This window comes from Echinops telfairi, unplaced genomic scaffold (genome assembly GCF_000313985.2).
Source record: "Echinops telfairi isolate 266 unplaced genomic scaffold, ASM31398v2 ScPeMD7_2;HRSCAF=8, whole genome shotgun sequence".
Taxonomy (NCBI): Eukaryota; Metazoa; Chordata; class Mammalia; order Afrosoricida; family Tenrecidae; genus Echinops; species Echinops telfairi.
The window spans coordinates 53361533-53378914 of NW_022103898.1; the positions used below are offsets into that span (position 1 = coordinate 53361533).

The window sequence follows — 17382 nt, forward strand, 5'->3', positions numbered from 1 at the left end:
AAGTTGACTTAATTTTTTGCAATTAAAAATATAATCAAGCCTTTAATTCCCCTATTTAATTGATGATTAATCAAATAGTTTAAAACTGGGTTACAGAGTAGGATTAATTATATAATTAGTAAGTTTAGTGGCTTACTAATTAAAGACTTTAGATAAACTTCTTAAACTGTACCTTAATTTTCTTCCTCTGGAAATAGGAGAATAACTATTACAGATGGATTATCATAATTAAAAATTTTATGAACCCCTAAATATAGTAAGAATCTATAAAGAGTTGTTGTTTTCTGAATCAGTTCAAACCCTGTCTGGTAGGGTGGCTATGAGTCGGAAGTGGCTTTGTGGCACTGTGGTTTAGAGTTGAGTGTATAATTTGCCCGTGTTGGCTTAGTCAAAAGGGAGGCCAATGTCTCGGCCGAGAAATAAAATGTGGGGAAAAGAGAGGACCTGAGGCAGCCCAGAAAATGTTTAATTTGAAGATTTTTTTTTTCTTTTTTATTAGGGGAGGAGGAGTGGGGGTTAAAGATGTGAGTGTGGGTTTATAGTGTGGGGAGGAGTAGTGAAGATTTTTTTAAAAGGTAAGAAAAAGGGGCATGCGGAGTTACGTGCTGTGTGTTATGAAAAATTGAACAACAAAGATAGCTTTCTGTTCCAAAAATTTCAAAGTATTTTAAATAGACAAAAAGACTCAAAAGATATTCTAATGAATCAAGACGTTTGATTGTTTGATTTAGGTTTGTTTTTTCTTTCTTCTCATATAACCACAGGGAATGTCCTGGAGTAATTGGAGAAAGTTCTTTTTTCCCCATTTGCTTTAGATAGAACTTATAAAATGAGTGAATAGGAATGATAAAAATTCAGAATTTCTTGAAGCATGTAAAGGCCTATCTCTGTCTTCCCTTTTTGGGATTACTTTAAACACTTGGGATATGAACCTATCAGCAATTAGGATTTAGTCAGAGGAAGGCCTCTTATTTGTAATAAGCCTCTTTGGAAAAGTATCCGTTTGGAGGAAAGGAAAAATATATTAAAAAATACACTCTTAAAAACTTGGAAGGAAGCAATATATTTTAATTGGGTGGAATCTAAAGCTATCTGAAGGCGTCACGGTGAATACTTCAGTGCTACAAAGCCACTTGTGACTCCTAGTGACCCTACTGATAGGGTAGAGCCGGCACTGTGTGTTTCTGAGGCCATGACTCTTTCCAGGAGTAGAAAGGTGCGTCTTGCGCCAGCAGAGCTAGCTTGTGTTTTGAATTGCTGACCTTTCTGTTAGCAGCGGAACATAGAACCACCGCACTACGTGGGCGCCTTCACATCACACCACGCACAGTGGGGATCCATGCATGGCAATTTGAAGAGCGCAGCCTGAGTATCCTCCAGCCCTCTACTCCAACCATCCTCACGCCCACTCTGCTTCCACGTGGGAGACCAAATTCCGAGTCAGTCTTTAAATGTCAGTTTCTTGTACTCCGCTCCGGGACACAGAAAACTCACAAGTCTTAGGAGGTAATTACCACCAGAGCACATATTTTATACAGGATCTGTGGTATTTTTACTTTGTTTTCCCTTCCACTTTGAATGCTGAATAAGGATGACTTTGTTCGTCTACATAAAATTTAAAACTATAGTAAATCTTTCAAAGGGTCATTTGAGGGACTCCTTAAAAGAAGTTCAGGAACTTCTCTGAAGGACTGATTCAGATCCAAATGGAGATGTACGGGATCTAGGAGTCAGGTTTCAAACAAGGACAAAGGATATAAAATGTATTTTATTCTCAGTAGTTAATCTGGTAAAGACTAGCTAGCTTTTCACCCAATTACTTCTTCTCCTCCCCCTGAGTGTACAGTTAAACCATGTTCTTGGACTTGCTAAGAGCTAGATGTAGCTAGGTGGCTGTTTGAAGAAGGAGACATAGGTAGAAGTGGTATGCATATGTAAAATACATACAGAATATTCCCATACCATTGTCTTTTTCTTTTTCCAAAGGTTTGTGGAATATCAATGCTAACATATTGGAAGCACCCAGGACAACGGCAGTGGAACCACCCTGCATCTCAGTGTCCAAAGGAGTCCAGGGAGAGGTGATGGCCCAGTGGGCTGTCCAGTGCGAGCTCCACAGCCCTGCGGGAGGAGAGTGGGGCTTTCTTCTCTAGGAAAGAGTTACGTCCTTGAAAACTCCCAGGGCAGTTCGCCCCTCTCCTGCAGGGTTGCCATGAGTCAGAAGTGAGTTTGAGGGCACATACATTCCCTAAGATTGTAAGAAACTCCAGCAAGAACTTCACATGAGTGAGAAATACACTTCTTTGTGTTAAGCTTCTGAAAGTTTGAGATTTGTCTATTTTGGAAGTTTAGGTTAACGAATAGAGATTGAGGCCTAGAAAATACAGAATGTTTTCTAGTATGTATACCCTGCAATATGCATTACTATATATATATATATATATATATATATATACAACCACATTGCCTCAAAAAAAGCCTGCATATGTCAGAAAAATCATATATAAATATATGCATATATGTGTGTACAGTACTATTAATTTGTTAAATAAATTAGAGCCTACAAAAATATGAAAACTAGCATGTATGTTACAAGCAGTTAGGAATCTTGTCCATATTGTTCACCACTGAACTAAATGGTTCTAGTGCCTAGAATGTTGCTTGGTGTATTGAATGAACTTAGCAAATATATCTTGAATATGGTACATACGTTAGTGCAGTAAAACTTGTGAACTTTGGAATTTGTGTAAGGCTTCAAATAGTTTCCCCAAAATTGAGAGAGAGAAAAGTGGTAAGACTGCCCCCATCAAAGTCAGAAAACTTGGAACATCCAGAAAAAGAAGGCAGTCTCATTTAGATGTGGCTCTTACCAATTTCACTCCATAACCTTTAGCTCACTACCCCTTTCTGGTCTACATTTTTTCTCCAGGAATACTTATGCTTCCCACAATTTCTGCCATCTCCTAAATGAGGTGATTCTCTACATTGCACTACTATTGTACATATTAATTTTGCTTTTCAGCAACCAACCTTTATATCTCACTCCCTCCAGCTCCACATTCCTAAAGCTGGTTTCATGGCCCCTCTTTGCTTTGTGCCAACCAAATTCTCTTCTCTGTTTCTTTCCCTCCATCCCTCCTTCCTGTCCTCATTTTGTCTGGTGGTAGAATCATTTTCCGGTGCCATTCTCTTATAATCTAGGTGCTTGGGCTGAATATTTTGCCTTTCTTATACCTTCATGAACTTACAGTGCCTCAACAGGAATTTTCTTTTCCACCTTCTATCCCATGCCCATAATTCTGATGTTGTAAGACTGAGTCTGCTTGCAATAGTGCCGGGAATTTACCCCCGGGCTTCATCTCTCAGTCCATTTTGCATGCTTCTCCTAAACTGGCCTTTCTAAAACCATCGCATCATCATGCGCTCTTCCGTGAATATTAAGCAATCTTCTCAAAGATAAAATAATAGCGTTTTCCAGTGCTTTTAGCACACAGTTTGAACTTGTTAGCATAGTGATACTCATACCAGTCCCAATATCTATTTTTATAATCACAGTTAAGGGAAGAGACCAAATAGATCTGATCTGATTCCAAAATTTATTTTTAATCAAGTTTATTTAATGGCTTATACTTTTCACAATATGTATAATTTTATCTTTGGTATTTCATTAAAAATTTTGTCTCATAATAAAACTTCCTTTCAACTATTTTGATTGAGGAATGTAAATTAAATACTTTCCTTTTAGTCAAGCCTTTGCATTTTATGTCAGGATCTAGCATTCTCTCCGTATCTGAACTCTTGGTTTAGTTTTAGCTTTGATCTACACGAGTGTCTTGACCTTGCACATGGAATTTAAGAGGCCCCTGGAGTTCAGATTCAAGCAGTTCCTAGATATGAACAATTTTGCGTGCACATGTGTGCATGCACCTGGTGTGTATATGTGTATATAAAACTAAATCTTCACCCAAATGTCTTTGTATAATGATTACAAATATGCATGCACACATTTAAAGAGTCAGAAAGAGAAAAGACAGGTGGAGTTGCAGAGGTCAGAGAAGTATGAGAATAAGGAAGAGAAAGGCGAAAGGTGGACAAGAAAGGGTTTGTGGCTGAAAAACCTCTACCTTTGCCATTATGCTCTCTGGACTCAGTAGGATCTTCTGGGAATTTTTATGGCACTGCATTAACAGTGATCTCAAACACACATAAAATTGATAAGTATAAACTATATTGACTACAAATTACTAGTGTAGATTTATCAAGTGATGATAAATTTACTGGATATTTGAACTTTCAGGCTAAATATAATTTTATAGATTATTTATCAAATGATGATAAATTTACTGGATATTTGAACTTTCAGGCTAAATATAATTTTAGAGAATATTTCCTCCATTTCTGACAACTTCATGAAGATTCTGCAATCATACCCTTAATACAGATAACAAAAGAGAGATCTAAAAAAAGTTAGCTTCCAATAGCTCCAGTGATAATACATAACAGAGAAGGATCTCATTTAGAAACTTTAACTGCAGGGAAACTTTACTCCCTTCTACTCAAACTAAACTTTAATTCATCTCCTCATTCTGTTTGTCCGAAGCTCATTCAGAGGATAGATATCAAGTAGGAGCTAGCGAATGCCAGTATATCAGAACAGGATCTTTTGAAACTTTTTATATCTTGGCCTCAAATCACCAGTCAAAGCAAGCCTTTAAGGTCTGGAAGGGCAACTCCTAAAGCATCGATTTCTTTTTTTCCCTTTCTATTCAATAGTTTATTTTTCCTCAATTAACTCATGTTCTATAAATGTTGTCTGTTCATTTATGATTATTATACATTCTGAATCACTAATTTAATACCTATTTTATTAGTAGAATATAATTACTTTCACTTATATTTATTCTTTGAACCTCCATGCACATTATAAGATAAAATCTTCAAGTTCTATGCAAATGTGCACATCTGCACAAACAATTGAAATTTGAATTGGCATTAAAATTGAATATAAAACACACAAATTACCATTGAGTTCATTCCTATTTAACACCCGCTCCACCCATTTCAGAGTAGAGCTATGCTCTATGAGCTTTTCAATAGCTGGTTTTACAGAAGTATAAAACAGTGCCTTTTTTGATGAAATAATTATCCAGTTTGCAGGGATTTGAGCCTTCAATTTTTTTTTTTTTGTTCTTCTGGCAGTCCACGGTACTTTCTTTTTTTAAATCATTTTATTAGGGGCTCATACAACTCTTATCGCAATCCATGCATGCATCAATTGTGTAAAGCACATTTGTACATTCATTGCCCTCATCATTCTCAAAACATTTGCTCTCCACTTAAGGCCCTGGCATGAGGTCCTCATTTTTACCCCTCCCTCCCTGCTCCCCCCTCCCTCTTGAGCCCTTGATAATTTATAAATTATTATTTTGTCATATCTTGCCCTGTCCGACGTCTCTCTTCACCCACTTTTCTGTTGTCTATCCCCCAGGGAGGAGGTCACATGTAGATCCTTGTAATCGGTTCCCCCTTTCCAACCCACTCTCCCTCTACACTCCCAGTATCACCACTCACACCACTGGTCCTGACGGGATCATCCGCCCTGGATTCCCTGTGTTTCCAGTTCCTATCTGTACCAGTGTACATCCTCTGGTCTAGCCAGACTTGCAAGGTAGAATTCGGACCATGATAGTGGGGGGCAGAGGAAGCATTTAGGAACTGGAGGAAAGTTGTAATTTTCATCGTTGCTACATCGCACCCTGACTGTCTCGTCTCCTCCCCAAGACCCCTCTGCAAGGGGATCTCCAGTGGTCTACAAATGGGCTTTGGGTCTCCACTCTGCACTTCTCCACTCATTCACTATGGTAAGATTTTCTTGTTCGGATGATGCATTATACCTGATCCCTTCGACACCTCATGATCACACAGGTTGGTGTGCTTCTTCCATGTGGGCTTTGTTGCTTCTGAGCTAGATGGCCACTTGTTTACCTTCAAGTCTTTAAGACCCCAGATGCTGTACCTTTTGATAGCTGGGCACCATCAGCTTTCTTCGCCACATTTGCTTATACACGCATTTGTCTTCAGCGATCATATCATGGAGGTGTGCACACAATGATATGATTTTTTGTTTTTTGGTGCCTGGAGCATTGATTTCTTACACTGGCCCAACAGGTACACAGAACAGGAGGAGGCCAGAGTCTACACTACACGCTTAGCTAAAGAAAACATATTCTCAAATGTTAAAAATCAAAACAAACGAACAAAAAGTTAGCTTATGAAGTCAAATCTGAGTTTTAACGGGAGTGTTGTTTTCAAGAGGAGTGAGTTATTTAATGTGGTTCTTCTCGCCAAAGTTTGAAACTCCCACCAAATTACCTATTCTTGCATGTGTCTGGTAGGATTCATCTGTGAGTAATTATGGATTCCCAGAATGCCATCATGCTGTGTATAAAATGAGCCTTCTGAGAAGCAGGACAAGGGTTCTCATGATCAGCAAGAAGTAGGAGTGGAGTAAAACCTCTGTACCTGAGATCCCTGCACAGTGAACCTCCTGGATATAGGTGACAGCTACAATATCAGAGTAGCAGCAGCAGAACCAGGAGCCAGAGCAAGAATCAGATTGATAGACTCCATGGAGTAAGAAAAGCAAGTGCTTTTGTGCAGGGGGATGACAGGGCGAGTAGGTTGCCTCTGGGCACTTAAATGGGGAAGCTGGGCTTGCTGAGCCACTGAAGTGGTGCTGAATGCTTTGGAGCATTTATTAGCAGACACGAAAGAGCTTTGTAATGTGCTCGGGTAAACAGCTCCCCTGAGTATTTCTCACTGGCATTACAACTTCTTAAATTTCTTGATAGACCCTTCAATCATGAATTTTGTCTGTGAGTTCTGTGTACCCATTGTAATGAATATTAAACCCAGACAGATAAAATAGAGAACACGAATTAACATGACACTTGTCCTGCCCTAGCATTATACAACGGGGCCAGTTAGCCTGTCTTTGTTAATTGTGTACGACGGCACAAAGAGCAAACCCACTGTCGTCAAGAAGATGCTAACTATAGCGGCCATGTAGAACAGAGCAAACTATAACCTCTCCTGTGGTTCTCTGAGACGGTGCATCAGTCTAGCCACAAAACTATCACTAGAAGGCGTTTTAACAGAATATTTTATTTCCTCTATTGAAACACATCCCTAATTCTAATGAGTATACCAGATAACTAACACATTCAATTTAAGTGTGTTATAACAACTTTGGGGGCATGTCATAGAAAACAGAAAGGAAAAGAACTAATATACATTATATGTTTATATGAAATATATAATATATATATATGAAATCTGAGACCACCTAAGGAGAGTCAATAGATTGAAATATCCACCAATGCTAAAATGCTTTTTTTTACTCAAATTGGAGGTATACAGTTGAAAGATGCTAGAAAGTATTAGTTCCTCATAGCAGCTTCAGGCAGCTCTGACAAGTCAAGTAAGAAAAATCAAGCAGCTCAGCAATGCCTTCTGTCTCCTTCCCGCGTCCTTCCCTACAAAACTCTGTGATTTAAGAAGCCTGTGGGGGGAAAAACACTTTCAAACAATGCAGGCCAGGGGCATGTCTTTAAACTGACAATAGAAAAATTTAATAGCTTATAAATAAACCACTTTACAGAAGCTTGGGATACTGACTTTGCCTGAATGCGCCGAAGAGAAGGTCTGAAATAACCCACAGAACCTCAGGTTTTTAAATACATTTTACAATGACGTAGGGAGCGCACCTAGGCTCTTGTCACAATGAACGCAGCCTAGCCGACTACCTCCTGCTCTGGCCGATGCTCTCAGCGCCCAGGGCCACTCACCCACTGTTGACGTCGTCGGTCCTGAGGCTTTTCCCAAGGATATCGCCATCACTCATGTAGCCACCCACGTCGACTTCCGAAGCTATGTCCAGGTCACTGCTCGCTTTCTCACTCATGTCAATTTGTGACATGTTCCCGAGCCGAGAGACAGCAGCTCGACGGAGAGGCGTGGTATACATGAACCTTGAAGGATCTGTGTGGATAAAGCGACTGGTACCGCTGCGGGGGTAACCAGCACCCAGGGAGGGTGCGTCTCCTGCCTGAAGCCTCGGGCAGGCCTGGCCCAGCCTCCAGGTCATGGGAGTGGGTCGACTGGCCAAGCTGGGCATGGTCCTTCCATTCACCTCGGTCGTCACAGTGCTGTCGAAGGTCGTCTCCAGAGTGCTGTCAAAGAAATCGGTGAAATTACTGTCGTTTCCAGAGTGCTGTCAAAGAAATTGGTGACATTACTGTTCTGCGGTTTCACAGGGGACATGGACCAAGAGTGCATAATGACAGGAAAGGCTAGAGTTGACATTCATTTCTCAGAAGCACCATTTTCTTGAAAGCCAAATGACACGTATGTTTTGAGATGATAATCTCCTCCACGAATGTCAAAATGTGGGAAGGGGCAGTCATTCTCGTACGTGTGCGTTTGTGTGTGTGTTTGAAAAAAAGCTATCCTGAATGTTCAGACAAAACAATGGTATTTCACATTCTCAACAAACCTTTAAAACGTGTGACTTTATCACCGTCCTTCCAGAAGAAATAACAACCTATGTGTGAATGTCTCCCAACCACTGAGAACCAGAGGCATTTCCACTGTGACCCCTACCGCAGACAGACAGACCCCTTCCACTTCACAAACCTACCTTCCAATGTGGAAGTGGCAGCACCTAATTCACTTTGAATGAGGAATTTTATCAAAGCAGAGATGGATAGGAGAAATGCACAAGTAAACCACCTGCATATTTTTAGAGGTTGTCAGTGTGAGGAGAGTTGCCAGTTGATAGCCATGCACAATTTAAGGGCAAAAAGAATAAGGTGTAGCTGAAATGTCTTTGTCATCATTAATAAACATCAAACATTTGACTACGTAGTTTAAAACTGAGGGGCTCCAGGATGCAGAACGGAGAACAACCTGTGGCTTATCTGGGTCCCGCGAAGACTAGACATAGTCTCTTCTAGGTTCTGCCGCAGATCGGCAATGTTCTTAACGGTCCTCATTCTTCGGGCTTCGGGGTCTTCACCTGGAAAAGCAGTGAATGGACATGTCCACATTTATGTTGTCTCACAGTGGCGATTCATGTCATTCAACGTCTTCAAGATAATGCTTATCTAACAACTAACCCCAAAATGTAGTCAATAAATTATCCTCTTTGTACGTAAAAAGATAGGGAGCAAATTCCAAATAATTAATATTTTAAATTATAATTCTTTTTCCAAAGAAATTGAAATGAATCAAGTGCAATGTCACTAGCAGTTAATTTGAAATGATGATTATATAATAGTTTATAGATTTATAATCTTCTCAAACATTGCACAATTGAAATAGGTACTTAATATACTGCACACTGTTGTTATTGAACTTAATGTAAAAATCTGAAGTGAGTTGAATTCTAATTCTTTCAATAATTATCTTATTCTAAGTATATTTGGAGTAGTTGAGATTAACTAGTTTTATATGGCAAATATACATTTGAACTCTGGGGAATAAGAGGAAAGTCATTTTTTATAGAAGTAAGAACTTTAAAAATTTATTATTTCCTTAGGCTCAAGAATCAAGATTTACATCAGCGACTTTATTTTTTAATGATTTCATACTACAGGGAACAGAAGCTCCCCATTTTGATATTAGAGTTCATATAAGATCCAAGGCCGCTAAAGCTGAAATTTGTCTAGGGGGCGAGACCCAAATCGCACGACAGAGGCTGGCCTTCTAGAGCCACCACCTATCATTTGTGGACAGAAATGCCACTGAACCTGTGATCCTTCCATGACAACACTTATGGTCATGTTGACGACCATGTCACGGGTCCCGGAACAGGGCCCAGCAGAAGCTGGTGAGTCTGGACAGTGCTAAGAGGAGGGGAAGAGAGTGCGGAAGCACCTTTTCATTCTGTTCACCCAGGCTAGGAGGTACCCACCTAACATTAATAATCATAGAATTGTGGGGTTTGGGGAGATTATCTTACCTCTCAGCCACTCAATAACTCATTTATACCACAGACCATTTGCTTGTGCCCCCAAACCTCCCAAATTGGGAGACCTGCCCTACCCTAGATAGCTCCTTCCAATAGTAGACAGTACTATGAAATCATTTCTCAGGAGGAAGGATTTGACTTAACTTCACTCAGTGGCTCTATTTAATCTCTGAAACGAATGTTATACCATCTTTACAATGGTAGCCACTCAAACATTACAAGACAATGAGTACTAGTTTTTTGGGGGTTGGGGAGGTTCTTCTGCAAGGATTACTACTTTGTTTACTCATTCTTTTACCTGACTGGTTGCCAAAACAAACCACCATTCTGTTGCTCATCTACCAACCTCTTCCTAATAACTTACAAACTGTTAGACCAATTCAAATATGTTTAATCATAGCAGTTTTACTTCAGACACGGACAACACTAAAAATTTTGCTAAAACAAAATATTTTTTTTAGAAACAGAAAAATGCATCGCTGGCCCTCATGCACACGGCATAACCTTTCTGTACGTTAATTTAATTTAAGCACGCAATCTCTGTCTCATGTTGTTGTTGTTAGATGCCACCAAGTGGGTCCAGACCCGTGGTGACCCTGTGCACAACAGAATTGAACACGGTCTGGGCCAGGGCCATCCGCACCACTGGTCCTGTGCTTGAGTCCATTGCTGATGCGCCTGTTCTCCAGCCCAGTTTTATATTCGGTTGTAGCTCTGATTTTCAAAGGCTCTTTAGACTCTGACCATCTTCTCCCTGGAAATGCTGCTTCTCTTTCTCCTCAGACATAAATGCAATCAAGTGTATTTGAGACATGACTAGAAAGAACCATGCCTCTCACTTCCAAACAATCTGGTAGAACTCTGAAGACAGAGCGGAGCTTGGTAGGGGCGTGTTGAACTGTGGGAAAGCTCTAGCACTGAAGTCAAATGGGAACAGAGGTGAAGCAATTTTACTCAGTCTCAGTCAAAAGAGGGAAGTAGGAGATAAAATTCGATAAACTACAAACCTGGGTTTTAGTTTTAGGATATGAGATACCATATAGAAAAGAAGGGTTAGCTTCAGAGACAGTAAGAAGAAGTCATAAAGGGAGAAGCTTTGCTAGAGATGAGGGAAATACAGGACTTATTCAAGTTCTTAGAACACACGAATACGTGTTCCTTGATTTCTCCTCCTCTAGGAGAGCATTCAAGGGTTACTCAGGTGGTATCACCTACACTTACCAACTGGCATAGTATTAATAGCACTTAATTATTTTCAGCATATTTCCTTTATATTAACTTTAAGAACACTGTATGTCCATTTAGGTCCAATATATATTATTTCACGTCTATTTTGTCACCTTTGAAATCCTTTCTTGCAATTCACTTGAAGTTTTAAATCAGTGGATGCTCCCCGTTTCAATCACTGTCCATTTTTACACTTTCCCTCATGTTTCAGAACCTTAGTTCCCTCCCTCTTTTGATTTTCTCATTAGAACATCCACACAGGAAAAGGCACCGCCCCTGACAAATAAATGCTCCTGGTCGCTCTCAAAACTTCTTGAGCAAAGCACAACTGCTGCTTCATCCATGTTGTAAACGACGATAACTACCTCAACATTATTACATGCAATGTTTCCAATGACCCATGAAAGGCAAGGTAAAACTGTACAAAGCCCCTGAGGATTTCCCTGTGGGAAAGGACATGTAAATTTGTATGCACATGATATCTAAAGGTGTTTTTTTGGAGGTGGTGGGAGATGCGATGAAAAAGGCCAACTCTAAAAGCACAAACACAATGTAATGCTTGTTAACAAATGACAGCTAGCCTGAGAATGCATTTGAAAAATTTATTCAATCACAAAAATGTATTATTGCCTCTCACTTGTATAATTCCAAAATCAATTAATATTCCTATAGGAGGCTGCCTCTGTGTCAGACACAATGGTAGGAGTTTCCTGACATTTGCTGCAGCAGTGTATTCTGAAATTCACGAGTGTGTTTCACATTGTGCACATGACTTTGTCACGGCTTGTAAGGTCTTCTCTTTCAATAGAGCACAGAATAACAGCCTTCCTATGGTTCTTCTGGGTTATCACTTGTGACAGATAGACAATCTGTGTGGTACATCTACTTTCTAGATCTTAGTCAACATTACATATCGTAATGAACTCTCCCAGCAGTATCATTTTTAGTAGGATACTGTGTGTGTATGAACTTAATTCACAGAGAGAATTAAGTTCCACACAACATCTGTATTACCAAGGCATTCTCTACAGTAAAGCTGGCTGATTGGTTTTGAGAAAATACTTTGATTTTGTGGATGATCACAACTTTTTGCTTTTTAGATGACAGAAATTATCCAGCTGCTTTGGGAAAATAATAGCACAAATATTGCCAACAGTTTTTAAATGCTCTCCTATATATTTAGATAAAGCCCCTAATCTATCTGAATTATTAAACTCTCCTGGAGTAAAGAAGTGAACTCAAGGAGTACTGCCTGAAACTCACTTGGAAGAGGCCATTTTGAGTCAGAAGTAGAACCTAGTCAAACACGTGGCAGGGATCCTGGCATTCCTGTGCAGCATGTGCTTGGCTATCTTCCCCGGATTTAACATGCATCACTATTTAGGGAATTATATGATGATGCTTCATTATCATGAGCTATGGCTATTAATATCAGAGCTATTTGAATAAACCCTTCCCCTTGCTTTCTCATTTGCATTTTTAAATGCTGGCTAGGGAGAGAGAGAGATCCTTTTAAAGTGAGTAATCACTTAACTAGAATAAGCAGACACTCGGTTTAAAAGGCATGGCATACACATATTTCTATTGATAGGTGACACTGACAGTAATGCTCAAGTTATTTATGCACAAAAAGACATGTGTCATATCTACACTCGCCCTCAGCATGCTATAATTTAACAGAACAACCAACAGACACTGCCAGGGGATCGCGTGCTGTTCATAGCTTTGAAAACGCTTACACGAGATGTACTTGGAGCAAGATGAATTCCACTGTTTTAAAGGCAAAAGATGAATATTATATGATCCCATAGTTCCAGAGGATCAAAAGAAAACAAACGAAAGATTCATAGGAATTAGCACTCTTTCTCTTGCCTTTGTACTGCATACAGCTCTCTGAAAGGCAGTTCATCACAGGAATCCCATAATAGTGAAGAAGTAAATCTTTTGACTGAGCACCTGGTGCTACAGATTCAGAAGCACCATCCCAACAACTGGAGAAACATTACTCTTCTAAAGCCAAACTGGCATGAAAAATAGAACAATATCTGCCTGTTTTCCCTCTAAGCTTTCTTCTTCTAAAGCTTATTTACTAAGATTCCAGAAAAATCTCATGAAGCACTGTATAACAAGAGAGTCCCCATAAAGACTGAAAATAAACACATATTTAGCATCTCCTTTATGAACAAGAAACTTAAGAGATCCCAGACTAAGTCCAAGTCTTTTGAATGTATAGAGCCCTGAAGAGTCATCTATGGAAACACATGGATATATGATGTGGCCAATGGTTTGATCATTATCTATTTTTGAAGAAGAGACCATGTTATACAAATATGCTTTAATAGAGCAATTGAATTTAGAAAAAAGAATATGGATTCACTTTATCTACTTAGGCAGATGGTGGCAACTCAAGTGTTATTACAAAGCTAGTTAATTCAAACCTTATCAATTAAGATTGTATCAGAAGTTACCATAGACTTATGTCATCAAGAAGATTTGGTAGGTAAAGTATGAAAACAGATCACAGACCTATGCAGTAGTTTCGATAGTAAAGTTTTCACACTCCGAAGCATTTTTTTAAATTCCAAACACCTTATGCCCCAAAGAGAGTAAAACAGGCAGAACAGACAACTGCATTTCTGAGAGTGGTACCAGGCACGGTCTCCTTATCCTCTGCTGACTGCAGTACCATCCACAGAGCAGAGAACTCCAACATACAGAAAAGCCGTTCATAAGGGCCTTCAGTGTTCATTCCATATTTGTGGGGACCACCTTCAAGGAACTTGAATAATGACTCGATTTTTAAAAATGTTTGGAGTTTTAAAACACCAGTATCATTCTATCTTCTAACACATACAGGGTATTAGGTCAATAAAGACCAGGGAAGATTGCTGCTATTTACTGTTTACAGAGGGGCTTTGCCACCAGTCCTCACATTAATTCGGTTTTACAGGGCTGATGATTTAAAGAAAAAAAAAGTTAGTCTGTACAATGGAAGGTATTTAGCTAATGTAAATATGCAACTTCTTACAATGCCATCCACTGTTGAGAGGCAAAGTGGGCTTACCCAGTAAGTCTGTGTAAAGTGCTTGCTCCAGATCCCCCAACATTGTAAGGATGACTTCCTCATCTAGATGAGCAGTTCCTTCCCTCAGGCAGCTTTCTCCCTCCTCCTCTGCCCAGCTTCTGCTGATGCTGCTTAGCTTGGAGGACACAGTTTCATCTTCGGACCTGCTCTCTTCATCACTCTCACGGTCCACCCCTTTTCTTGCCAACCCATCCTCTGAGCCCTCCCTGCCTGACCAGCTGCCTCCCGCAGGCAGGAGGCTCCAGGCCCCGGGGCTGCTGGTGTGGTACAGGGACTGCACAGACCGCGAGAGAAACTTGGACAGAGAGCGCCGGTCTTCATAGTGCCGTTCTCGCTGGCTGGCCTTCGCAGCATTTCCAAACCAGTTGGAAATGCGCACAGTGGGTCTGCGCTCACCCTCGCTGGCTAGAGTGAGATTGGTCAAAGACTTGTGCTTCTGAAGGCCAGCTCCGTGTCTCCTGACATCTTTGCCTCTAAACACAGAGAGTTCAGCAGGGCGCTGCATGGCTCTTCCGGGGCTTCACCTTGTCAGTTGGTCATCTTGGACTGACTGGTCCCCACCTCTTGGTTTTCATTAACACATGCAATGCAGGAAGATGCCAGCCCCAAGCATTCACTTAAGATTCTGCAGCGACAGTGCATAAAATGGCCCTACATCATCGCACTACTCAGCAGTACTTACAAACATTTTGCTCCCAGGTATCTGAAACGAACAAGAGTTCACCAAAGGTTCTGCTCCAGCTGCAAAGTAACACAGGAAGGCAACTCTTTTTCCCCTTCTTCATCCAATTGCGTGTCTCCGTCGGACGATGGGTCCACATTGCCCTCCTTTACGGCGTCTGTGTTCTCCTGCTTTTTCAAAAATCTCCCCTGACGAGCGAGCTTTTGATGGATCGAAGTCCGCAGCCCTTTGCTCCAGATGAATGAGCACGGCGCAGCAAGGACAGCCTCCACGGCGGAGCCCAATAAGAGCAGGAATTAAGCTGGAAAGCGCAGCCCCTGCCAAGCCTCCTGCGTTTAGTATTCCACCTGCATCCTCAGATCTATGGCTCTCTCTGGCTGCTGCAGAGGGTGCGGCAGGCTGCCATGGCAGCAAACGCAGCGCTGGATTAAAACAGAGGCGCCTAGGCGGCGGTCCAGTCTTGAATGCCACAGGTTTCAAAGCCACGCCTGAATGAGATGCTGCACTCTACGCCCCGTGCACACGGAAATCGCTCAGCCACCCAACCTCAGACGCGGAACACACACACTCATGTGCACACCCCCTCTGCTGCCAAGAATGACAGACTAATTCTCTAGCTGCCGGCAGCAGGAGCAGGCAGATTTGCCTTCTGGATGTTGGGTTTTGTGCTGTAAAGGCACAAATCAAATTCAAGAGTGTAAAGGACCTAAAAAATTGGGGCATGAAACCCTCCACCCGCTGAGAGATAACACTACACTTCGCCTTATCTTTTAAAGAACAAATACAAGTGTTTTTGATGCTGAAGCTAGATTTAGCAAATCCTAATAACAATAATAGGCAAGGTTTCTTCCTCCCTTTCTCCATAAAGGAGGCTTGGGGGCAGACGCAAAAGTTTTTATACCCAATATGCTTTTTGCTCATATCGTACAATTAGAAGTTTATGGACAATATACAGAATGCAATGATGTCACTGAGAACACAAAATACACAATAACCATTTCTAAATTCCCTGCATAAACCCATCACAGCATGGAAATACCTTGATTTTTAATATTTTGGTAACTATTCAAACAATAAAGTTCACTAAGGCATCACATTAAAATTTTGATTTCAGAGAAACTTTTGAAAACAAGTATCAGATATGATACACATCATATGCACATTAAGGAGACAAGCGTTAGAGAAAACATTTTGAGAAATTTATCCCCTCAAAATCCCCCTTCTAATGAAAGGGAAAATGGAAATATATATAGAAATATTAAGTTGCACCATTTAAATTGACACATACATTCTCATCAGTCTCAGAGCTAATGTGGTCAAATTAATTTTGATTTTTCATCTCTCATTTTGCTAATTTCCATAAGGGAAAGGTTGAAATCTTAAATATTCATAATTAAATCCAACAACATTATGATACATACTACCTATACCTTTACATATGATGATCACTTTGTATTTAACTATTGCTTAAGTCCTCCCACCTCCAGGCAGATATTTTCTATATCCATTTTATAGGTATATGAAAGGAATCAAAGTGATTAACTCATGAACAGTTATGAATTTGCAATGAACAAACCTGAGACCTACAAACAATCACCCCCCCCCCTTTTTATCCTTCAAAAGAAACACATTGTCTGAAGTAAAATGAAGGTATTCATTTGAATCAGAAAAAAAGTGACACCGGTAGGAAAAAAATCATTTGGTAAAGTAATTTTTAAAAGATCAAAAGGAGTGTCTTCTTTAGATTTTTAAGAACAGATTTTTCTCTATTTCCCTTTATGTTGAATTGTTGCAGTCCAGTGAATCATTGAATGTATTTGACATGCATTGCATTAATATATTGGTGTGTAGTACTCTAAAGCCTTACAAATTTCCCAAAAGGGAACTCGAATGCTCTAACTGAAAAGGCTTGACCTTGCGAATCAACAAATGAAATCAAGAATTACACTGTATAAGTGGGTACAGAAGAATCCCGGCACTTGACAGCATCAGTACTCAACATAATCAGATTTCAACGTGAAATGTCGAGAAAAGTTTGCATTGAGCTTGAACAAAATAGCGGAATCCGAACCGACGGATGTGATTTTTATAAACAAAAGCACTTCGTGTTTCAGTCACTTGATGTTAGCTGGCATTGTTTAAAGCTTTTGCGGCCATGTTCCAAGCGTTTTGCTATAATTTTCTTAGTTTTTTTGGCGTTTTGTACTGTTTTTAGATAATAAAATACATGAGTCCTAAGAAAGAGTGTTTTGAAAAGAATCATCATGATAAGGAACTGGTTAATCATGTTATCGATATTGTTGATGATAATTTAGTAAACCCTTTTAGAAAACAGTTAAGGAAACACCAACAGCAGAC

At 40.1% G+C, this 17382-nt stretch overlaps 1 protein-coding gene across 1 annotated transcript in view; it reads right to left on the bottom strand.

The window, feature by feature from the left end:
- NAV3 (neuron navigator 3) overlaps window positions 1–17382 on the bottom strand; it is a 694120-nt gene that overhangs the window by 180949 nt on the left and 495789 nt on the right. Inside the window, exons 10-11 of the mRNA XM_045289780.1 lie at window positions 8968–9076; window positions 7848–8231 (exon numbers count right to left, since the gene is read on the bottom strand). Of these exons, the coding sequence (XP_045145715.1) occupies window positions 7848–8231; window positions 8968–9076 (493 nt within the window). The remainder of the gene's footprint in view (window positions 1–7847; window positions 8232–8967; window positions 9077–17382) is intronic.